At 40.9% G+C, this 25232-nt stretch overlaps 1 protein-coding gene across 2 annotated transcripts in view; it reads right to left on the bottom strand.

Moving 5' to 3' along the window:
• Positions 1-761: 761 nt before the first annotated feature.
• ANKFN1 (ankyrin repeat and fibronectin type III domain containing 1) overlaps positions 762-25232 on the bottom strand; it is a 385668-nt gene continuing 361197 nt past the window's right edge. For both annotated transcript variants that reach the window (XM_034640636.1, XM_034640637.1), the window contains exons 18-20: positions 23867-24033; positions 16601-16814; positions 762-2481 (exon numbers count right to left, since the gene is read on the bottom strand). In XM_034640636.1, the coding sequence (XP_034496527.1) occupies positions 1685-2481; positions 16601-16814; positions 23867-24033 (1178 nt within the window). In that variant the 3' untranslated portion in view covers positions 762-1684. The remainder of the gene's footprint in view (positions 2482-16600; positions 16815-23866; positions 24034-25232) is intronic.

The following is a 25232-nucleotide window of genomic DNA, read 5'->3' on the forward strand; positions in this document are numbered from 1 at the left end:
CTGCTCAAGATTCTTTGTGTGTGTGTGTGTGTGTGTGTGTGTGTGTGTGTGTGTATGTGTGTGTGTGGGGGGGTTGTTCACTGAGTACAAAATCTCTTAAAAAAATAAAGATTGAGCTCTGGGCCTTAGTTTTCTAATGACCATAGGCCATGGGCCAAATCTGTACCTTTCCGCCACGGTAATTATTTATGTTTAAATCAAATGTTTTAAAAATGGAAGGGATCGGAATAACATTGTGAACAGGGGACTTTGTATGAACTCCCATGAGGAGGAAGGGTAGAACTGTGAGGACAGGGGTAGGGCCCATAAAGAGCAATATTTAACCAGGATGCCTGTGAAGCAGAAAAGGACCATTTAGAATATCAGTAAACTGAATGAGTATTGGCTCCAGGAAATGAGAGAAGGCTCAGGACTTTTTTGAATATGCAGTGTGATTTCTCTTTGATTTGGGTTTTTCATTTGTGAGAAAGGCAGGTGGGAGGCATTGAGACCAAAGCATGAATTTCAGGTGTCTCAAAGCATAGCCTTGGAACCACTGACTGGGACTTCTAAGGAAAGATTTTCCCTGAGGCCAACGATCCAGCTGATCTCAGGGCAAAAAAGGACTTGAAGGGGTGAGTTGAAACCCTTTTCAATTCAAGCCAGCAACCCAAGCCCTGGACAATCTGTCCTGTGACTTGTGATGTAGGCGTGAGTAGATGAGCCACTGTGGCTGTAAGAACTTCATCCACTGCTGGGCCATATCTGAAGGGCACTTTCTTCTTCAATGACATTCTAACACCTAAGGATCTGAGCAGATCCACTCTCATTTTCAGAGACAAAGTCTCATGGACATACTTATCTTAGGATTGTAGAGGAAATGCATTTTTGCTCATCTCTCTACCTCCTCTGTCTTATTTTTGACCTAGGTTTTCACTTAATTCAGCTATGTCCCTGCACCCTGAATAATTCAAGGCCCATTTCCATGCTTGAATGGGAGCTAAGTATGTAGGAAGGGCTGCTTTGTGCCCTATTTTACGTTTGCAAGACAAAGCTAGAAGCAAAGCATCCTGTACTTTTGCTTCTGGTGGTTTCCGCACAGCACTAAATGAAGAAAAGGCCTCTTAATCATATATCAGTGCTGATGGATAAATGGTGACCAGTTGAGAACCCTGTACTTTGCAATGACTTGCTTTAGCTGACTGGGAACCTAGAAGAAGTCCACTTGACCTTGTGCCCTCAAGATACAATCTGGGCTTCTTTTCCTTGAACTCTTCTAAAGGTTTGCAATGTACGGGAAAACAATGCTAATCTTATTTTCATCTCTAGAACTCCTCCCCCCCCCAATCAATCACAAATTCATGAAAGAGCCACCCAAAGGTCAGATTACAGAGTTAGCTGCAGAACTGAGGGTGGCTCTTTAGGTAGCCCTGCCTCAGCCACGGGTGCCCCCCAACAGGTCAGCATGTTTGAACCGCTGTCTAGGACTCCATGTTGACACAAAAGCTCTTCTATGCCCTGAACTGGGAACAACACTGACAACTCTCACCTCCACCCAACTCTTTCGAGAAAAGAGGGCCTTGAACCTGTAACTTTTGGAGTTTTAATATTCAAACCATTTAAAAAGGGATGGGGACACAGTGAGGATGGGCTGGAGGGAGGGTGATGGAAAATGCAGGGACGTGCGGTGGAACTGGGACTCTCCCTAAAGCATGCTGCTTAGTATTTCTGACACTGGGGAGGTGGTCGGGCCCTCGGGGCTCATCTCTGGGCCTGTGGGGCTGGGCAGGCCAGAGTGGCCTCCGGGGGGCGGGCTCAAGGCAGCCCAGGGCTTTGCGTCCACCAGGGCCGTGGAGTAGGGCTCCACGTAGATGCGGCGTACTGCAGGCCTCGGGTCCTGGAGGCTGCTCTTCCCCTCCTCCGGGAGGCTCGTGGTATGGGCTAGAACCAGGCTCCTGGGCCCATCGGGGGCTGGTCCCAGCCGCTCCTCCTCGGCTGGTTCCTGGGCCAGGCCACAGGCCCGGGACGGGTGCTGCGTGTAAACGCCCTCGGACAGCGACAGCGACTGCGTCTCGCTGTGCATGCGAAGCCAGCGGTGGTGGCGGCTGAAGCCGCCGTAGTGCTGGTGCTTGGCCGGCTTCCGCTTTCCCAGGAAGCCCAGCGGCGGACGCGAGCCCGGCGCCATCTTGGCGTGTGTTTTGGACGCGAAGCCGGTGAGTGTCAGGCTGTGGAGGACCTCGGCGCACGAGTGGTCAGGATCTGGACCCGGGACCCGACCTTGGGGTTCCTGACCCGACCCCAGAGGACTCTTCATGTCATGCACCTGCAGGACGTCGGGGGCGCTGCCACTTAGGCCGCTTAGCGCTTGCTGGGCGATGTCGTGTGATGACAGGTACACCAGGTCCAGGTCCCGGGGGCTCAGAGCATCGCTGGAGTCGTAGTCGCTGTCGGTGGGGAGGAAGACTTCTGAGCAGCCTTCTTCATCAGAGCAGGGCTGTGAGTCTGCAAAGCCAGAGACCCGGGTTAGAAACGAGAGAAACTCTTAGCCGGTGCCTGGTTCATGGAGGCAGGAGCCATGTGGTTGAGCCCTCCCCACCCCAGTGCCTAGAAGGGCCCTGTGCTCTATTTAACGGTCTCTCTACCTCTTGAAGGTAGGCCCCAAGTTTTGGTTTTGCACAGGGCTCTGTAAATTATGTAGTGGGTCCTGTGCTTAGCTTAAGGGAAGGAAGGAGAGGAACATGGATGAGGTCCAGCCTGGACAGTGGCAGAGGGGAATGTGTCATCATTCCCCACGTGCACTTTTATTATTGGCTGGGCATGTGTAGAGAGGATGAAACAGGAAAGAAAGCTGAGTGTTATTCATTTATTCATTTCTTACCCTTATTTATCCTTATTTCAGAGATGATTTTTGCATTCGATAAAGTAGCAGGAACTTAAAAAGTAGCAGGGAGGGAAGAAGAGGTGTCACTATGGGGACTGAAGTCAGGTTAACTGGGTTTCAAATCCTAGCTATTCTCCACCTACTTGTTCTGTGATCTTGGGAGAGTTACTTAAGTTCTTTGAGCTTTACTTTTCTTTTATGTAAACTGGGGATGATAATAGAATTTCTTCCCTAGGATGACTGTAAAATAGAAATTGATTATGTTTATAAACATTTACCCCAGTGGTCAGGTGTTTAAAAAGAAAAAAAAAAGCAAAAGTAAGGACAAACAAAAAACAAAAACAGAAGTAAGATGAGAGGCAAAAATAAGCCTCAAAGTGCATACTGTAGTGACCATAAGTGAGCCACAAGTTTAGTTCTATAGATATTTGTCATTTAATGCACTAGTTGTTCATATCTTTTTCTCCCTCAGTCAGGTTGTACATTTCCGTGGTGCAAGGACTGTCTTAAAAATCCTTTGAATTTCCCACAGAACTCAGCCCAAGGTAGGTACTTGGTAAATATATGCTAATTTTGAAAGCATATATTTATTTAAAAACATGCAAGTGCTCTTAAAGAGAAAAATCACAAAGTGTGCCCGGGTGGCGCAGTCGGTTAAGAGGTCCACTCTTGGTTTCGGCTGAGGCGGTGATACTGGAGTTGAGAGATGGAGCCCAGTGCTGGAGACTGTGTTCAGCACTAAGTCTTCCCCAGAGTCTCTCTCTCTTTCTCTCTCTCAAATAAATGAAATAAATAAAAAAAGAAAATGAAAACTTGCTAATCTACAGATCAGGCAATCCGAATAAAAAAAAATCTCTGTGGGATTTTTAAATGGAATTTAGTAAACTGATGTTTAAAGTTTTCTGGAAGAGAAAATTTATGAGAACAGCCAACATTTTTTTTTAAAGATACAATAGGGAGGAGCCTGATTTACCAGATATCAAAAAATAGGTGTTTTTTTTTTTTAAAGATTTTATATATTTATTTGGGGGGGGCGGGGAGAGAAAAAGAGAGAGAGAGAACAAGCAGGGGGAGTGGCAGAAGGAGAGGGAGAAGCAGGATCCACTGTGCAGGGAGCCCGACGTGGGGTTGGATCCCAGGACCCTGAGATTATGACCTGAGCCAAAGGCAGATGCTTAAGCGACTAAGCCACCCAGCTGCCTCCAAAAAATACTACGGAGTTTTGATAACTAAAACTTTGTAGTGTTGGTGTACAACTGGACAGATAGATCTGTAGAACAGAATAGTAAAGTCCACAAATAGTGGTAATTCTGTGTGATAACATATGGTAAAGGTAACATTTCAAAGTAGGGGAATGAATAGATTATTCAGGATATAGTTGGGACAATTGGCTATTCCTTTAGCAAAATAATTAGAGAAAATCCTACCTCATGGCATATATAAACATAAATATCACATAGCTGAAATGTGACAGGCAAACGCTACGAGTAACAGAAGACAGTATGTTTGTAATTTTAGGGTGGCATGGTCTTTGTAAGCAAGACAAAATCCTAGAAGTCAGAGAAGTGACAAATTTGACTGCATCACAGTTTAATATTTTGTAAACCAAATGATACTATAAACAAAGTAAAAAGGTAAGTGATAGATTGGAAGAAAATAGTAATACTATGTATAACAAAAGATTAATAACCAGAATATATAAATAACTTCTACAAATCCATAAGAAGACAGTCCAAATGGGCAGAGGATAATCAGTTCTTCAAAGAATAATTAATACAAATGGCCAATAAACATAATAAAGATGTTCAATTTAGACTATAATTACTAATTAGGCGGTAATTAGGGAAATGCTAGTTGAAACAACAAGACATGTTTTAGCCCATCAGATTTGCTAAAAATAAAAAGAGTGATAATCTCATGTGTTGGTGATGTGTGGGGAATCAGGGACGTTCATAGAATGATGCTGGGAATATAAACTAGCACAGCTCTTCAGATAGTGTTTTGGTAGACTCTATTAAAAATGCGCATGTCATTTGTCCCAGCAAGTCCTTTTTTAGATATCTGTGTTTGAGAAACTGTCACTCTGTGTACACAGAGGCATTTACAAGTTGTTTACTGTAGTGTGATTTGTAATAGCAAAATGAGAAAGAATCTTGTGGCTGAGACTGTGTGAAAGGAAGACTTAGAGGCACCAAAGAATTATTAAGAAAAGAAAAATCATTTAAGAAAAATAGCTTACTTGCGAAGTTCTGCAAGGGAGTCCAAATTCAGGACTGGCTTGCTGATTGAAAAATACAACAGGTATTTAAAGTAAAAACCCACAGGATTACAAGGTTATAGTTACATTGTTCATGGTGGAAAATCAGACATGATTATCATAAGAATATTGCAGACTTCAGGGAAAATTTTTGTTTTATTAGGGAGTTAGTAATTTACACAAGCAGGATTAAGGTTTCTTCTATTTTAGGAAGTAGAACCAGATGTAATTCCCCTCCCCCCTTTTTTTGCTTGTTTGTTTATTTCAGTGTCAGGGCGTGAAGTGCTTTTCTTTCTCTTTTTCCTGACTAAGGAAGATGATGTGTGCGCTTACTTACTGGCAGGCAAGATTTCAGTTTTGTTCTCTCACTGCCAGCTGCTATCCAATATTTATTTTCCTTTTTTGGTTACAAATCTTAAATTTTCTTTGAGACAGCAATGCACTCATGTAAAACACCACATTTTTGCAGCTTCCCTTGCAGCTAGGTATGGCCCTATAACTAAGTTCTGGCCAGTGAGTTAGAACTGAAAGTACTATATGAAACTTCTGGAAGGCTGCATAAACGTAGCTAGCTTATCTTGGAGGTAGGCCACTTCGTTTTTTTCTCTTCCCTTTCAGTTGACTTTAACAAGATGTGTTGGCTAGACTCCTGAGGCAACCTTGAGAAAAAAGCCATATTATAGGGTGTTGGAGCTGAAAAATGGAGCATGGTGTCTAAGGACCATGGAGTCCACATACCAACAATAAATTGGCTGCCTCTGGGGTTCTTTCACACAAGAGAAATGAAGTATCTTGTGTTCATGACACTCTTATATGGGTTTTTTGTGACATGAATCCAAACTTAATCCTAACTGATGCATACCTGAATGTCTATTATTAGGAGGATGGTTTAAAAATTTGGGCACATCTGTATTATGGAATATTGTCCAGCAGCTACAAAGGATGAGATCAACCCATATTTTGTTCTTTAAATAATGTTTACCAAAAAGGGTTCCCTTTTCTACTTTTCTGAGGTCTACTCATCTGTTCAAGGTTTCCCCAAACATAGCCTTCTTTAAAAAACATTCCCCGACTATCCCAGAAAAAATTGCTTACTTGTCTGCATTTCTCTAACACTTCTTGCTTCTATTATCCTTTGGCACTTAGCCTGGATAGGCTTATATTATTAGTTGTCTTTTTTAATGCAAATATAACATCCTGGATTCCTGGCTGGATCAGAGCCCTCTTAAGGCAAATATATTTAATTCATCCATTCATTCAACAATGAAGATTCTGTTTTGCTTGAGCTCCTGCTCTAACAGAAGCACTGTACTTGATGCCCAAGTAAATATAAAATTAATAAGAAATGATCTGTCTCCAGGGAGTTTACTGTTCTAATGGAAGTATAGGGCATGTATGCATCTATGAGACTGGAAGACCATACATTCTGTAAGAGGAGATTACCAAATATGATGCAGGTTTTAGGAAAGAGATCACATTTCATTGGGGCAGATTGATAAGACACTCTGTCATCTCTTATTTATTTATTCCCTCATTCATCTCTATTCTCTGTCTAAATTAATTTATTTCTTCATCCACTTTCAGAAAGTGATTTAGGCAGCTATTAATAATAATATGCAAATGATGAGAGGATTAGAAACCAGACAGGAAGAAGAAACAGTACAAGCAGTCCTATTTGACTGTAATGTGGGAACAGGAAAGGAATTTTGGGAAAATGAGGCTACAAAAGTAAGATGCCAGTGACTGCACTCTAAATTTAAAGAATTTATCCTAGGAAAATTAAGGCTATTTTCATGCAGGACTTGTGCATGAATCTTCATAGTAATTTTATTCGTATTAGCCCCAAACCAGAAGCTACCCAGATATCCTTCAGTGGATGAATTGTTAAACAAACTGTGGTACATCCACACTATGGAATACTACTTATCAATAAGAATAAAGAATTCCATTTATGTAACATTCATGAAATTATTATAGAGATGAAGAATAGATAGTAGTAGCAGGGGCAGAGATGGGGGAGTAAGGCAATAAAGGGGGAACAGAGGGAGTTTTGTGGTGATGGCACAGTTGAGTATTTTGGTTATAGTGGTGATTACCCAGGGCTACACATATGATACAACTGCATAGAGTCATACAGGTGAGCCTGAATGCTTGTGTGCATGTGCAGGCACATGCATGCACACATGTGTGCACAGTGTATACATACCTAGTGAAGTCTGGATAAGCTCTGGATTGTACCAGCTTCTCCGTTGTGATATTGTGTAAGAGCTGTGTAAGTTGTTGACGTTGGGGAGGTTGGGGGAAGGGTACATGGAAATTCCTGTACATTTCTTTCAGCCTACTGTTTCTTTAATTATTTCAAAATAAATGGTTAAAAAGAGGGAATTGAATATTTTAAAAGGTGTGTGGGGGAGCCAGAAGAGAGTAGTGAATCCTAGGTAAGGAGTTTGTACCTAATTTAGGATTTAGGATATTTCTGTAGCAGTTAGGATGTAAGATGAACTGGATGAGGAGGAAAACAGACAGCAGGAAGGCCAACCAGGGGGCTGAGGTCCAAGCTATGTTTCTTTTAAATATTTATCTTTTTCAGGTTGTCGGGCTGTGCAAGAGCAGTGGTTATGTGGAGGAAAATAGAAATCCAGGAAAGTTACTTTTTCAAAGATGTTTACTAAGCACCTGTTTTGTGCTAGGCAGATAGGGTATCTGCTTTTAAGCAGCTCATAGAGAGTGGATTAAAATAAGTAAGTGAAAAGTACAAAAGATTAATTTCAGATAGTGCAAAGTTCTATGAAGAAAATGAAACTGGGTATCAGGTAGAGAGTGACTTGGGAGGAAGGTTCTTTTGCTAATGTAGCCAGGGGAGGAATCCCTGTAGAGAAGGGAGTCTAGGTTAGACCTTGAGGATCGGAAGGAACCAGCTATGTGACAATTTGAGGGAAGAGTGTCCCAGACAACTTGGAGAAGTGAGTGTAAAGGCCCTGAAGTGACTAGCAGGTTTCAAGGCTTAGTGTCTGAATGGTAGTATCTTCATTAAACTGGAGGAGTTAAATGCAGCAGGGTTAGGCAGTGGATTCGGGCTGGGTTGGACAGTGGAAGAGGTGGTAAATTTACTTTGGGACAGATTGAGCTTGGGGTTGGCCAGGATATTCTGGAGGAGATGGAATGAGAGTCTGGTGGGTTGCAAGGCTGAGGGAAGATGTTTATGGGGAGAGAAGAAGGAACTACTGGAGAGGGAACTATTGAAGATATAAGAGTGGTAGCCTGATGGACATAACAAGAAGGGTGATCACTTGTGAGCACCAGTACTGGCATTGGTTTTTAGTGAAGAAGATCAGAAGGGCATGAGGTAGGGAAGAAGATAGATATAAAGAGATTTTCACGTTAGAAGGAGATAATTGGATAAAGGCTTGGGCTGAATGACTTTAATAATCTTAAAACAAGTTTTAGATGGCATTTTTCCTCATCTTTTGTGAGAAAAATTGGGCATTACAAGTAACAGGGTCTCAGAACTATGGGTTGTTTTTGATAATGGGAGCAACACGTACTGTCAGTGTGATGAGGAAGAGAGGTTAACTGAAGATTTGAAATTGGGCTGCAAGTAAGATCCAAAGAATTGACTTCAGTTGAGCTTCTCTATCTGATCAGTGTTGTCTGTTCAGCTGTCCACATGTATTCATTTGTGTCCACACTAGTAATAGCAATACCTGACATTTTCTCAGTGCTTACTGTGGGCCAGCCATTATGCTAAGTAGTCTAGGTCCTTTAACCTATTTAATGCTTATAACAATCCCATTGTGCAGATAAGAATATTAAATATTAGGGTTATTAAATTTTCTAATTCATATATAGCTGATAAGTAGCAGGATAGGAGCTCACATGCAGATTTGTCTCACTCCAAAGACCTGCCATACTGCTATTCACTTTAGCATTTTCATGGCTTTCCATGGAAGCTTCTTGAGGGCTGGCACCTGGTTCATCTAATCTACTTTGTGTGGGACCCATTAATATTAATATTAACTAAATATAAACCAAATTAAATAATAACCTAATTAAATAATAATCCAATTAATATTAATTAAAGTCCTAGTAAGTGCTTCTTGATGTCGCTGCTGCTAGAGAACATGTTAGGTTTTATATTGGTTTCCTGTGGCTTCTATAGCAAATCACCACACACTGTGTGTCTTAAAACTGCAGAAATGTATTCTTTCACAGCTCTGCAAGCCAGAAGTCTGAAATCAAGGTGTCAGTGGGGCTGCACTCCCTCTGGAGGCTCTAGGGAAGAGTACTTTCTTGCACTTCCAGCTTCTGGTGGCTGTCGGCATTGTCTGTGGTGGCATCATTTCAGTATCTGCTTCTGTCTTTACATGGACTTTCTTCTGTCTCTGATAAGGACACTTGTCATTGGATTTAGGGATCACCCTGGTAATCCAGGCTGATCTCAACTCGAGATCCTTAATTACGTCTGCAAACAAGGTCACATTCACAGGTTATGGGGGTTAGGACATGGACATATCATTTTAGGGTTGCCATTCAATCCACTAGAAGTCTGATAGTAAAAATGTAACTACAAGCAACTGCTGAGGAGTTTGTACACTCTCTTCCTCTTTCCAGCCCACACTCAGGTCAAGCACTCTGCAAGAGCAGTTTGCACTTTGACCTCTCAGCATACAAATAGTGAGCATTTATTGTTTGCAGGGGACTAAAGAATATATGAAGGTGTGCCTCAAAGGTCTGACCTTCTTATTTTCAACAAGGAATCATATTTTAAGACTCTCAGGAAGTAGCTGTGCTGATTTCCCCAGGTACAGTTAGTTGCTTAGTTCTCTTTTCTCTTACGGCATTTTATTTATATCTCTGTTATTGCATTTATCAAGGTTTATTATAAACTATCCATTTGCATGTTTTTCTCCATTATTGAACCATGAACTCTAGGGGCATACACTATATCTTCTTTATCTCTGCTCAGTAAATGTTGAAGAAGTCAGTCAGTGAAGGAATGGATCAAGGAAGGAGTCAAGCAGAGGGACATGCAGAATCTTCTGTGTTTCCCAGATCATCTAATCCGAACATGGATAGTAGACCATAAGGACCTCTTATGCAGACCGCGACTTAATCATCATTGTGTTATTAGCCTCTTGTGCTTTTTCTCTGGTGCATACAAAGCTCTCAGTAAAGTAGGTTGAATTGATTGAAACTAAAACAAATACTGAAATCTGGGAGCAAAAGAGTGAGATTTGACTGCCTCTTAAAAACAATACTGAAAGCAGCCTGGAAGGAGCTAATTTACTTAATCTGCCATGGATATTCCTGAAAACAATCACCTAAATCATTTTGCTTTATATTTGGTGATGCTTGACTTAAGAATCAGCCTGACTAGCAGATAGAACAACTGTCTTAAAATCAGACAAACCTAGGCTGAAGTCCTGTCTTGCTTCTTACTGTTTGTGTGATCTTGAGCAAATCACTCTGAACCTTTCTTCCTCTACGGCATGTAGTAATTGCCTGTCTTCATGGGTGCTGTGATGATTAAATTAGGTTGTTAAAAATACTTTGCCATTCTACCCTTAAATATTTAGAGAGTAACTAGAAAACGTATTGAGAGGTGACTCATTAAAATGCAAACCAGTAATCAGATAAACTTCAAGATTTTGCTGTGAGAATGCAGTTGATAATAAAGGAGAACTGTAATCTCTTGTATGGTGTCTTGTGCTGGTGATGATCTAGTTCAGTCTGTATTTCCCAACCTAGATCTAGCAGTTTTTACTATATCATTAGTAAATGATATAGTAATGATATACCTTCTTTACCATAGCTCCTAAGCACAAGGAAGATAGGAGATAAATTAAAAGAAGAGCTAGTAGTAATTGTCATAACCCAAGGAGAGGAAAATGGGCTTGGGTATGGAGTGGTAAATATTATCTTGTAGGTTCATGGACCCACAGTTGGGAAACGCTGTTCTAGTAGGAATCTAAATATTTGACTTCCATGGTGGTTGTATTATTTATTATAAGACTTAGTGGAACCTATTGCTTAGAGTGGGATACCCCTCCCAGAACAAGCTGGGAAAATCTCCAGGATGCCAGCCAGGGCACTGAGGAGAGTTTCCAGGGACTTAGGCCACTGCCACTCCCTCCCTTCCTGGAAGAGAATGCAAAGTGCAGCTTCCATCCCCAGATTCAGGCCATATGCTCCATTAAGCATTGTAGGCACCTTGCCCAGTTGTTATTTTAATAAACCTGGTTGTGCTCCTCAATTTCCCTTAGAAGGCCCACTGGGCAGGCTAGCATTGGTAGAACCTTGCATTTCCCCTCTGACTGACCCAGGAGCTATTTGATGATAGTTCTGCCCATAGTATTAGTGCTGGCTTAGGAAGCTTGGCTTTCTTGCCATTGTAATGGGTGTTGCAACTCCTGGTCTCTGTGGATCAGGCCAACAACAGCAGAGTAGAGTTGATGTGGATTTTGAGGGCATTAATGTGGAGATGACATTTCAGGAAAGAATAATTGATTTAAAGCTATTGCTTTTCTCTTAAAGGCAGGGGGCATGGCAGGACAGAAAGACAGAAATAATAAGCACTATTTGCCCTAAAAAATCTATCTTCACCTTTTTAATGTACCACTGTCCAAATTTGTATTTTTCGTGTGCTTCACTGAATCTATTTCCAGTGTGTTTGAGTAGAATTTAAATAATTTATAAATGAAGAATTAAAATAAATCTCTCATCAGGCCTTGGGTGGAACCTCAGGGGTTTGTTCACCTGATTTCCCAAGAGAAATAACACCTTCATATTCCTGTTGATTTTTTGAACTGTTTAGTTTATACTGCAGCGTTCTTAACTTCATCTGGGAAAAGGTTACCAGGAAGATTTACATTTGGAAGATCAGGATAATCTTCAGATGCATCTGAAGGAAACAACGCCCCCCTCCCCTCTGTTGCCTCACCCATGCGTCACTAGGAGAAATAGCAGTATCGGAAAAAAAAATTGCTGCTGCCTGTGACCACTATACCCACAGAAAAGGAGTGGGAGAGAAAATACCCATGTGATGGACCAAATCGTTCCACCCCCTGCCTTGAGTTGCCTTTTCTAGGAGCCAACTTTCCCCCTTGGGTCCTTGGGAGATGCTTAATTTTAATTGACTCAGAGGAGTTCTACTTTGTGTTTGAAAACCACACGGAAATGGGAAGTTAAGTTAAAGAGTTCCACTCCTCCTCCCCTGCCCCGCAACACACGCAGATACACACAGACAAATCCAAGGTACTCAACAGCCTCAAAACAGAATCTTGGGCTGGCAGTTTTGTGATAGGCTCCTCAGAAGTTAGGTGAGCCCTACCCACACAGAATGGAATTGTATTGCAAACTCTGCTCTGTGAGCAACTCACTAGGGATGTTCCTCTAAACTGGATTTTTTTTTCCTCTTCATAAATGGTTTCCAAATAAAAGTAGCCACACTAGTGCAGAGGACAGAGTGTGCAGGAGCAGATTTCATGGCTCTGAAATGCTTTTGCTTTTGTGAGGGGATCGGACCACTAAATGTTTTCTCCCCAGTTTCCCTGTCACTGGGCTCCATTTTTCATTTGCTTCCCTCCACGTCTTTGTGTTTTACAGCCCATGGAATCTTGGCTTCAGAGAAATAAATGGACCCAAGAGAGAGTTATATTTTAAGGAACAGAATGATGATCACTCACATTTTAGATTAATAATAAAATCCAAATGTAATTGGCCAGATCCTCCCAGTTGAGAGTGTGTGTAACCCGTCATCTGGCCAATATGAGAGTTTGGCACTTCTGTGGCACAGGAGAGGCCACCCTCATACAGCCAAGGGGACCTCCTTAGGACCCTGTGGCCAAGAGAACGTTAAACGCTGGGAAAATTCTGTGAGCAGAGAAGGCAGGCAAGGGCTGTGAAGGTAGAAGGAGAATTGAAGAGTTGTTTGCAGACTTACGTAAATTGTGGAACAACAGAGGGAATGTCTATTCTGCCTTTTAAAAAATGCCCTTTCAACCTTAAACCTCTCTAGCTACTGTCCTTCCTCACTCTTCTCTTTCACAGCGAAGATTTTGAAGAGTGTATCCTTTCTGGTTCCATTCTTTTACTTCCCATTTATTCCTTGATCTACCTCTGTTCAGTTTCTGTCTCTTTCCCTTCACAAACTGCTATCATCCAGGTTACGGATGACTTCCTTGTTGACAAGAAAACAAACCCAATAGAAGCTTTTCAGTTTTATTTAATCTCTCACCATTGTGACATGCTTTAATTTCTGTGACACTACTCTCTTGTTTTTTATCTTCTTCCTCCGGTTGTCTCTTGGTCCAAGAAGTCTTGCTGTCCATTCCACAGGGATCCTTCCAGACTCTCCTCTCCTTACTCTAACTTCTATCTCTTGGGAATCCCAAGCATTTTTGTAGCTATATCATTCATATGTCAATAATTCTTAAATCCATATTATTAGTCCACTCCGGTGTCCTGAGCTTCAGACCCCATAATCCTTTTTCTCTACTGAATGTTTCTTTTTGTATGGAATGTCCTAAACTAACTTGAATTCAATATGCCCAACCACCCAAGCTTGTTTCTCTGGTCTGACCTTTTTTTGGTAAATGGCATCATGATATTCAGAGACACTCAAGCCAGAAAACTTGGTATCCTCTTACTAGCTTTGTAATTGATCTCCCTGCTTCCAATATTGTCCCACTGTGGTCTCTTCCATACAACAGCCAGATTTGATTTTAAAGAGTAATTCAGATCATATCAATCCTTGTTTAAAAGTTTCCAATAGCTTTCCATCACAAATAGAATAAAATCCAAACTATGTTACCTTGGCCATGCCTGATCTAGGCCCTGCCTTTCTATGTATCCTCTCTCTCTCACCACTAGCCCCTTTATTTGCGCTGCTCCAGTGACTTTGGCTTTCTTTTTATCCCTCACCCACTTCAGGGCCTATTGCTATTTTATTGCCTGGAATATTCCCAATTCCAGATCTTTGCATTACTGGCTCTTTTACTATGGTTGGTTCAAATGTAACTTCACAGCTAGGTCTCTGCTGATCATCCTAGTGAATTCAGCACTCCCCACTCATCTTGATTCCTGTTTTGTATTATACATCGGAATTTTCACTATATGAAATAATCTTGTTTATGTTTTCATTGTTACTTTTTCTAGAACATAAACTCTATGGAAGTGGAAACTTTGTTTTATCTCTATATCCCTGTTACCTCAAGGAGTACCTGGAGCACAGTGGATAACCAATAAATATTTTTTTTTTTTTTTACTGAAAAGAGAAAAAGGCTGAATAATGTCTTTGGATCCTGAGTTCAGCCAGACTGCTTACAGTTCCCTGAACTACAATATAACTGCACACTCTGCTTCCTTTGCCTGTAATGCTCCCTTCTTTCCCCCTTTTGACTCAACTCCTGCTTATCCTTTAGTACTTTGTCACCCCCTCCAGGAAGCTCTCTTTGATCTTAAAGTTTACGGTTAAACATCCAAAAGACTCCATTAGCACCCTATACACATCCTCATCATAGCATGTATGCAGTTACCATTAAGTTTTGTTAATGTAACTGTCTCCCCCACTAGACTAGCTTATGACAGGGATGGTATTTTATTCATATGTCCAGCTCAGTGGGAATCTACAAAAATACACTTGAGAAATTCTACTCAAAGAACTCTTTAAAAAAATATTGGGCAAATCATAGAATACTTTAGTAATGTAAATTAGCTGTCTCTCAAGTTCTTCCATTTGACAAGTTTTGGTTTTAGACATTGAGGTTTTTAAAATATAGAAGCATATATAAACTTACTTATAGAAAAGGTTCATATCCCTACTACAGTTTTCTTTCTTTCTTTTTTTTTCTCAAAGATTTTATTTATTTTTTAGAGAGAGCATGAGCAGGGATGGGGGTGGGGGGCAGGTGAGGGGCAGAGGGAGAGGGGGAAGCAGGCTAGCAGGCTCCTTGAGCAGGGAGCCTGTGTGGGGTGGGGGGGTATCCCAGGACCCCAAGATCATGACTTGAGCCAAAGGCAGACAGACATTTAACCGACTGAGCCACCCAGGCACCCCTCCCACTAAAGTTTTCTATAGTAAGACTAATAACATTAAAAATATGGTGCCTGCAATTTATTGTCCATTATATGCCATGCATCTCTGACACATACTGTCTTAACCACAAGTAACTTTTAAAGGTACAGATATTATTAATTTCATTTTCTGTACATGGAAGTTGAGACTCAAATGTAATAAGCTGTTCAAGCTCATATGACTAGTAAAAGAAAGCTGTAATGTTTTTTGTTTTGTTTTGTTTTAACCATAAACAAACAGGGTTGTTGGAGGGGAGGTGGGTGTGGGGATGGGCTAACTGGGTGATGGGCATTAAGGAGGGCATGTGATATGATGAACACTGGGTGTTATATGCAACTGATGAATTATTAAACACTACATCTGAAACTAATGATGTACTATATGTTGGCTAATTGAATTAAAAAAAAAAAAAGCTGTGATTTGAATCCAGGTCTCTGATTTCTTAGCCCAAGCTCTTTCTGCTACACCATGCTGCCCCCTATGGGACAAGCCCATATTTCAGAGCTGTTTATTAAAAATATTAATTATTATTATTATAAAACTTACAGAATTGGAGCTCATACAAGTTTTATAATCAAGAAAGATGCTTTGAATGCCATTAATTTAATTGACTAGAAAATGGCACTAGTCTTAACATGCCCTTGGGAAAAGCATTATATTGCCTTTGAGTAGTATGCTTTCTATTTATAAGGCAAGAGGTCCTTTGTGGAACTCTGTGTTGACCGAGCCATGTTTTTGTTCTTAGCATTTCCATGTAAACTCAAACACAATTCCCAAAAGTAGAGGTGATGTGCCGGGCATCTCCATAGCTTGTCTGTAAGTTGTCTCCTGCTTGTTGTGTCCACAATAAGGCCAACCTACTTATTTAGCCTCAGGGTCAGGATGCTAGTTTATCCACGGTTTCTTGCTTTCCCATTTTTCACTGCAGGACAATGATGCTATGTTGGGTGAGAAGTTTGCCCTGAATTCTTACCCAGGCTAGGATCTACTTTCTGCCTCTTTCCTGTCAGTCTCTCTTTACTAGAGGCTGGGCCTGTTCTCCTTCCTTACTTGGTTTTGGTCAGATTCCCTTGGCTGACTTGGCCCTCCCTTGGCACCGCATCAGTCCCCATTCTGCATTTCTGAAGCCCCATCATTGCTCTTTGTCCTTTTGTATCTTGGAAACTCAGGCTAGAACTGGACTAAAGCTTCTCTGATCCTAGATGGAGTTGATCTCAGGTTACTGCCCTAGTTTCCTGTCCCTCTGCTGTTCTGATTTTATTCCCTCTATGCTTTTAGACTCTTACCATTATGCAACATTTCCTCCTGCTTCCTGGGACCAGTGCCTCAGCATAAAAAAGCCTGATCAGTGGAGACAGGACCAAGAATCTGATGACTGAAATCTAGATCTTGAGATCTTACTGCTTACCGCTTATTGCCTTTCTTCTGTGCATCTCTGGGGATGGGGATGGGGAGGGAAGACAATCTATGTGTGATGATGTAGAGTTGATCTTCTGGAGGTTCCGCTTGGCTGAAGGGTCTATCAGCTTCGTGATCGGTAAGCCACAGACTGGTTGTTTGTACCTTGCATACTGCAGAGCGTCCATGATCCATCTCATTTCACGCCAGACTTCGTCTATTTGCTTTGGAATGAAAGGATAAAGGACTTTAAGTTTATCAAACAGGTATTAAAAATGGGTAAGACTCTTCCTGAGAGTCCAAGATGATATATTTTCCACAGTATTGGTTTTGAGTAAAATATTTCCAACATGGCTTGCTAAGCCAGAAAATACCTCTTCTTATAATCTCTTGTGCCTTGCATATTTTTACCTGAGAGGCTATATCATTTAGTGCATAGTGGAAGACCTGAATTCCAGCTGCCCCCCCCCCCAGCTCTGTAATAACCTTTGGCAAGTCACTTGGTCTCTTTGAGCCCCAGTTTGTGAATGTGGACAAAACCCTCCCCTTTTATACCTCATAGTACTGCTACGATGATTGGGTGAAATGATGAATTTGACAGTGCTTTGTAAAACTGCAGGGTACATTTCTCACACATACGAAGTGTTATTAATTCTCAGCATAAGATGAAATATTCCTCAGGATATTATAAGGAAGAGATACAATAAATTCTAAATTTCAGAATACTTGAAGAAAAAAATATAACTTTAGTTCTTCTATGTGAACTAGAAAAGCAAAGCATTACTGGAATATTTTGCTAAGCAGAGATTCTTGGACCTATTTTAATAGAAAAGATAACTTTATATATTAAAGTTATTACTTTCTTACATATAAAATAAGGCTTCTAAAGTGGAAAACAGCTTAATAGCTTATTCCTAAGCAATTAAAATAACCTTACATTTTTAGGGTACCTCATTCTACATTGTTATCATTTTGGTTTCTGGGTTACCAAAGTGATTTTAACAATATTTTCATTACCAAGTATAATAGTAATTTCTCTGAAGTATATTATTGTAAAAGTTACTCATATTTTTGTGTCTACCTCTGTGGATGACAGATATTCTCCCAGATCTTAATAGATATTGGCCATAAACTTGCTGGTTTTTCTGACTCTCCAAGGAGGGGCTGTTAGTTATACTGTATTTTTTTTCATGGGGCCCTGGAACTTGTGATAGTCTTTGCATCTAATTTCACTGGGTGCCCTTGGCAAGCCATTAACTTCTTCAGGACCATTTACTCAACTGTAAAAAGAGGAAGTTGGACTAGATGATGTCTAAGGTCCCTTTCAGTTCTGACACTTTGATTTATTTTTGAAGAACATTTGGGAAGTTGGTGGCACTCAGCTTCCAGGTAGAAGGTGTCAACTGTTTTGAATACTGCAAGGTTAAGGTCTGATTATAGAAGTTTTAAAGATAAAGGACTGCCCAGTGTTCTATTTTGTTTTCAAAATACCTTCTTAGGGCCTTAATCTGTACTTAAATAATAGTTTTTAAAGAGTATTCACAAACTTGATACTCCCAACAAACACAGAGTAGAGTCTGAAACTGTGACAGTCTGCCATGTTCACAGTGACAGGCAAGCCAGAGTGCACTAGTGCGGTCAAGAGCCATTTTCTATTGCTTTCTAGTTCTGGATTTGGCAGAGTATTCACGGTGGTAATGAAAGCATCTGATTGAGTGTTAGCCTTTGTTAGGCAGTGAGTTGGGCAGGACGTTCAGCGATGGGCATGTTGTGAGGACGCACTGAGCACTATAGAGAGAGCAGTCTGAAGTTCAGGGGGTAAAGCCAAAGTGGGAATCCCAGAGGAGACTCAGGCAAGTTTTCTTGATGGGACTGTTGCTCTCTCAGCTGGCTTTTACTGGTCCTACGTCATGTAGTGCTTTTGTCTCAAAGTTATTTTAAAGGCACTACATGACAGCTTTTAGAATGCTTTCCAAGGACAGGGACTGTGCTTTTCTTTCTTTTGCTCTTGCCTGTGCCAAGAGTAGCTACTCAATAATGATTGCTCGGTGAATGAACGAATGGATGGATGGATGGGTACCTAATTCTTTAGATCTCTACCCTCCGACAGAGTTATTATGAGTATTAATGTGAGTAGCTGAGGCACTGTATTAAACGATACGTTGTTATAAGGCTTTCAGTTGTTACAGTGACAATCGTGATTATCATATGGGGCTGAATGTGGCCTCCCCAGATATGTCCATGTCCCAGCTGCTGGAACTTGTGAATTTTTTTTTAAAGATTTTTATTTATTTTTTTAGTTATTTGAGAGAAAGCAAGAGTGAGAGAGATCACAGAGGGAGAGGGAGAAGCAGACTTGCCACTGAGCAGGGAGAGCCCGAGGCAGGGCTTGATCCCAGGATCCCGAGACCGTGATCCGAGCCCCAGGCAGACACTTAACCGTCTGAGTTACCCGGGTGCCCTGGAACTTGTGAATATTACCATATATGATAGAAGAGTAAATATTACCTTGTCTGGCAAAAGATGTGATTAAGTTAAGGATTTTGAGAAGGAAGTTTATCTTGGATTATTTGGGTGGATCCTAATTCAATAACAAATGTCCTCATAAAGACATTCTTAAAAGCGGCAGAGGGAGATTGGCAGACAGAAGAGAATGAGGCAACGTGACCACAGAGGCAGAGATGGAAGTGATGTGGCCACAAGTCAAGGAATGCCAACAGCCACCAGAAACTGGCAGAAGCAGAGAACAGATTCTCCCCTGGAGCCTCCAGAGGGAGTATGGCCTGACCAATACTTGATTTCAGATTTACAGTCCCCAAAACTGTGAAAGAATACATTTCTTGTTTTAAGGCACCCCGTTTGTGGTAACTTGTTTCAGCAGCCCTAAGAAATTAATACAATTGTTAATAATAATCTACTTATTCTCTTCGAATAAGATTATTTCAGCCTTACTCCTGAGGATGGATAGTGAGATTTAGTGTATACATTTTAAAATTATGTGTATAAACAATGTTTACTTCTTATTTTTTCTCAGTGATGAATGAAGAAGTATTAGCTGAATAAAAGTTTAAAACATTTGTACAGAGAGGCCTATGGACTGATTTTAAAGACTTAGCTAAGTAGCCTTAAAAGAAGTACAATTTTCACCCATTTTACCTTATACTGTTGATCTAAAAATAACTGACAACATAATCCCCCTGATTTTAAGGTCCAAATTCAGCTTCTAAAGACCTGCTGACATGTTTTTAAAAAGAAAGACCATGAACTCCCTTGGTCTGTTGGTTAAAAGTTCTGAATCCATTTCTCACCCTGCCCTTTAAAATTTTTGGTTTTCATCCCATAAATTACACCCTTTCTCTGTACTCAGGCAAGATAATATTTTTATTAAAATGTAAAGGTGATTGGTTTTCTCACAGCACAGTTACAAGGTGCTTGAGGGGATGATAGATTGGCTATATTTAATGAGCTGTGTTTCTATTACAGCTTAGGAGCATTGGAAGCATTACAGTATATAAATTATAGCCTAATTGCCCTTTAGGCTTTAGCAGCTCAAAATACGCCAAGCTCCAAGTCTCTACACTTTGACATTTCTGCTGTGTGTGCTGTCTATAAAACCTGTATACCTTATCTATGATTTTCTACACCTCCCCTGGTCCAGGCCCTCCCCTTTTCTGGCTGCACTCCTTGGCTTCTTTTCCTCACTGTATTTACATAGACTCCCTTGCTCTTTACAATGTTTGGTTTGTGTAGTGACTTCAACACTGTCTTAGATCTGGAATCATACAAATGCTCTCATGGCTGGCGGTTGCCTCTGCAGGTTATGGTGTGTGGTGGGCTAATCTGTGAATGCCAGTGGGTGAGTGGCTGCAGCTGGTTTTCATTCTGAGCGAGAGAGAGATTGAGAAGCCCAACATAGATAAGGGGAGAAATGATATTGCATTATCTCTAATAAGTGAAGTTATCCATGTTGGATAGAGCAAAGCAGTCCACTGAAGGCTGTGGGTACAAGGAGATGGTCAGGGTTTACCTAGCCAAGAAATGATTTTTCGAACCCTTTGGGAATTGGCTTTTATCCAAGTCTGCGTGTACCTGGCTGGCTGGAAGGAGAGTATGTAGAGGGGGCTCTCAAGTTACCTGCTTTGGGAGACCAGAGCAGGCTGGAACTTTGTGGAATTGCTGGCCTGGCTTGCCTTTATCCATCCCACTTAATGGTGTGGTGAAAGGGAAGAGAGAAAAAGGCAGTGGAGCCCTAGGCTAGGTGAAAAAGAAGAGGGCAAAGAGAAGAATAGGAGTAAGGGAGTCAGAATGGAGCCAGGAACTCCTGAGAGGTCTCAGACTGGGAAAGACTGAAGAAAGTCAGCTTTCTCGTTGGATGACCATACTGGATTCAGGAGAAGGCTTAAGTGGAATAAAGCAGAAACAGAACCTAAGGCATGATTAGAGAAGTGCTTCTCTAAAAATATTTATGATGTTAAAGACGTCATGAAATATTAGAGACAACCAGGTCCTTCAAAGTCATCTAGTCCAACCCTTTCATTTTATATATGAGAAAATTGGGGCCCTGGAGATCAAATGAATTGTTCATTACTCCAAGGTCTGTCAGTAGAACTCAGGACTAAAAATGTATGCTAATAGACTTCTGGTCATTGTTCTTTTTCTAATGCTCCACTGCTCATTATATTGGGTTCAAAAGATAAGCCAGTCTTTCAGATTCTCATGCCTCATTCTTCCCTTTCCCACCCCTTCCCCATATCAATGTTCCACTTTTACTGGAAATGAAATAAATGCCGTTAATGTCTGAATTTTTAAATATCACATTCTCAGGTCAAGAGAGCAAGTAACTCTTAAGAGGTTTATTTCTTTAGTCTGAGAGGTCATCTAAGATATCTCATTTACAGGGTGGGAAAAGTAGGTTAAGATTTGTGTGCTCACCACTTTGCAAGTATATTATAATACCTCCTTCCTGCAAGTATATTATAAATAATATTTACTAAGTAAATTCCAAATCTTGTATATCCATGTGTCAGAGCATTTTCCCTCCTTATTAATGAATGAATAAATGAATGCATAATTTACTGCATATTTACTAGGTACAGGCAGTGTGGTCAGTACTTTATTGTTGAATTTTCAGTAACACTATGAGCTAGTAGTATTATTACCTTCCCTATTTTACAGATTAGGAGGTTGGGATTTATTTTATTTTTTTAAAAGATTTTATTTATTTGTCTCAGATAGAGAGAGAGAGAGCACAAGCAGGGGGAACAGCAGGCAGAGGGAGAAGCAGCCTCCCCGATGAGCAAGGAGCCCAATGTGGGACTTAATCCCAGGATGCTGGGATCATGACCTGAGCTGAAGGCAGACGCTTAACTGACTGAGCCACCCAAGCATCCCAGGAGGTTGGGATTTAGAGAAATTTATTTGCTTAAAGCTCATCGTATTCCTTGCCTAGATGATTATAATAGCTTCATATCTGATCTGCCTGCTTTTGTTCTTCTCCTTAAATCCAGGAATGATATGCAAATTATCTAGTGAACATAGCCAATGAGAATGAGTGCTTACTATAAACAACCAGTATGGCCATACCACTGCAAAAGACTGTCCCCCGGCTTGAATCTATGCTAAATAGCCATGAGGGGCTATAACTTTCTTTTTTTTTTTTTTTTAAAGATTTTATTTATTTATTTGACAGAGACAGCCAGCGAGAGAGGGAACACAAGCAGGAGGAGTGGGAGAGGAAGAAGCAGGCTCCCAGCGGAGGAGCTTGATGTGGGGCTCGATCCCAGAACTCTGGGATCACGCCCTGAGCTGAAGGCAGATGCTTAACGACTGTGCCACCCAGGCACCCCTATAACTTACTTTCTTTAACACTTTACCCAGGTCCCTATTGCCTACAGAATAAGGTACAAATTTCTTACCATAGCCTTTAATAAAGCCCTTGGGATCTGATCTCATTGCTACTTTCATTCTTGCCTGCTTTTTCACTACCTTCACTCAATTTATGCCCCAGTCAATCTTGACTACTGTTTTCTGCTCTTTCTGCCTTATCTGTTTACACTTTTTATTTGAATGCCCCCCAATCTATTTCTCCTTACTATATAGTCTAACTTATCCCTCTAGGCTGAGCTTGGATATCAGTTACATCCTCTATGGCAACTTTTCTTATACCCACAAATGTAAGTAAATTTTTACTTCTTTGTGTTGACACAGTTTTTTTTTTTTTTGTACTTCTCTTTTGGTACCCAACTCATTTTACAAATAGTATTTATACACATTTATTGTCTATCCTACTGGATTTTAAACTATGGCTTCTAATTCAACTTCATCTCTCTCTTGCAATACATCTAGGTATTCAACAAATATTTACCAAATTGAACTGAATATATATCATAATGATATTTGTCATGGGCTATTTGTGTTATAATCATTTTGTGAGTTGGGTAATATATGCAGAAAGATCTTCAAGATTTGTCCAAGGGACTTAGAGGCAATTTGAGATGATATCCAAATTGTCTTGATGACTAGTCACAAGAACCTGAGGTGCCACCTTAAGGCTTTTCCAGATAAGACCATAGATAGGGAACACATTTTCCAGCCCCTGTAGCCACACATTAAAGTGTCAGCTCTGCCAGAAAGGAGTCTAAGGCATGAGGAATCTTAGCTCCAACTAGATTTGGGTTAACATAACTCTGGGATATTGAGTTAAGTAATACAATTTTTCTTTCTGTTAGAATTATCAGTGGGCTACCAGGTAATAATAATAATCTGAGTACTAGTTCTTCTGGCAGTGATTTTTCTCTCCAATATGGGAAGCCGTTGCTACCTACCATAGTAACTGATGCAGGTCTTAGTAATGCTGTGATTTATATGTAGCTTTTTCTTAAGCCTTTGTTTAAAAACTCATGTCGGGGCGCCTGGGTGGCTCAGTTGTTAAGGGTCTGCCTTCGGCTCAGGGTGTGATCCCGGCGTTCTGGGATCGAGCCCCACATCAGGCTCCTCTGCTGGGACCCTGCTTCTTCCTCTCCTACTCCCCCTGCTTGTCTCTCTCTCACTGGCTGTCTCTCTCACTGGCTGTCTCTGTGTCAAATAAATAAAATCTTTAAAAAAAAATAAAAACTCATGTCTTCCTGAATTCCGCATTTTAACCAAATCAACAGGCTACTTGCATGCTGTGGTCTTTAAATAAACTCAGATTGCTGTTCTTTCTCATGCTTGTTTCTCATCCCCTCCACTCTACCCCTTCTTCCTTCATTCTATCTCAGAAGAAACAAACTAGTACCTGAATGAAATCTAAAACTTGCTGGTGTCTTTGTTTGGCAGCTGCAACCTCGCTGTCTGAGATCGCTTCCCTCAGGGACTGTTGGGTATTCAGAGAATCCAGCTCCACAACAGCAGAAAGGCGGCAATACAGACTAATAAATTTCTCCCTGTAGCTGCAAAAATGAACTGGAAAATGGACAAGCAAAATAAAACATGTTAAGATCTGGTATCAAAATAGAGAAATTCATACCTCAGAGAAAACAAGTTGAATGAAAACATGATTTATTAATCCTATCAGTGGAAAATATTAAGCCATAAATAAATTATAAATGTGCTCTTTAGGGGCCAGTTGTCTGGCTTTAGTCAGACAGTATTCCCTTTTAAGGTTTACCAAGTCCTGGTAAGGTATGGGGAAGTGGGCTTGGCTCAAGCTGCAGTTTATGTTCAGCTCCTTAAGTTGAGGCTGTGTATATATATATACACATATATATATATATTCTGAGAAAATAAGTTTGCTTATCACTTTAAAGAAGAAAAAAGTCAAGTAGCAATTTGAAACCTAGTTTTGATTTCCATGTCTGATTTCCAGTGTGTATCTTAAGTGCTTCTTTTCAAGGCCAGAAATCCCAGAAGACACAAGACATACTTTTCTCGGGATGTCTTTTGTCTGGCTGGAAAACTTCCCTCAAGACCTGGTAGGATGGTTTTGATCCTTGTCCTGCCTCTCTGCTCCTCAGCTACTCTGGAAGGATGATGGGGTTGATACCTCAACAGACCATTTCTGTCTTTGGCAGACTTGGCCTTCCTCTCTCAAAAGATATTGGGCTGGAGGCCAGAGGGAACAGTCTGACCCTCATCTCCATTATGGAGGAGGGAGAGAGGAGTGTGGGACTTAGCCTTATGCAGGTACCCTGAGGTGATCAGATTTTCTATACTTCTCTGTCTGGTTCTGATCACATACTAAAACATCAGATTCCAGTGGGATGAGGAAAGCATCCTGAATCAGACTGGTGTAGTACCAGTCTCTTCCTGGCCATTGTTGAATTTGCAGACTCACTTTCCAGGAACCTCATTTATTCTATGTGTCTAACTGCGTCAGTGTGTTCCTTGCTTTGGAAATAGGGCTACTATAGCTCCACAAATCTGTGGAAACATTTTTATTCTGGCTTCTTTGATGAACAATTTTAAGAAGAATACCTAATTACTGCCCTCGGGCCTCTTTGCTGTTGATTCCTGAGACCCAGCAGTGGCCATTTAGGGGTGCTGAAACCACACTGCCTCAAAATGGAGCATCTTGTTATCCCTACACCTCAGTGAGGAAGTCCTACTTCTCTGCATATTGAGAAATTTCTGGGCATCCTTCAAATCCCATCTTACGACTGTCT

The sequence above is a fragment of the Ailuropoda melanoleuca genome, chromosome 13 (genome assembly GCF_002007445.2).
Source record: "Ailuropoda melanoleuca isolate Jingjing chromosome 13, ASM200744v2, whole genome shotgun sequence".
Taxonomy (NCBI): Eukaryota; Metazoa; Chordata; class Mammalia; order Carnivora; family Ursidae; genus Ailuropoda; species Ailuropoda melanoleuca.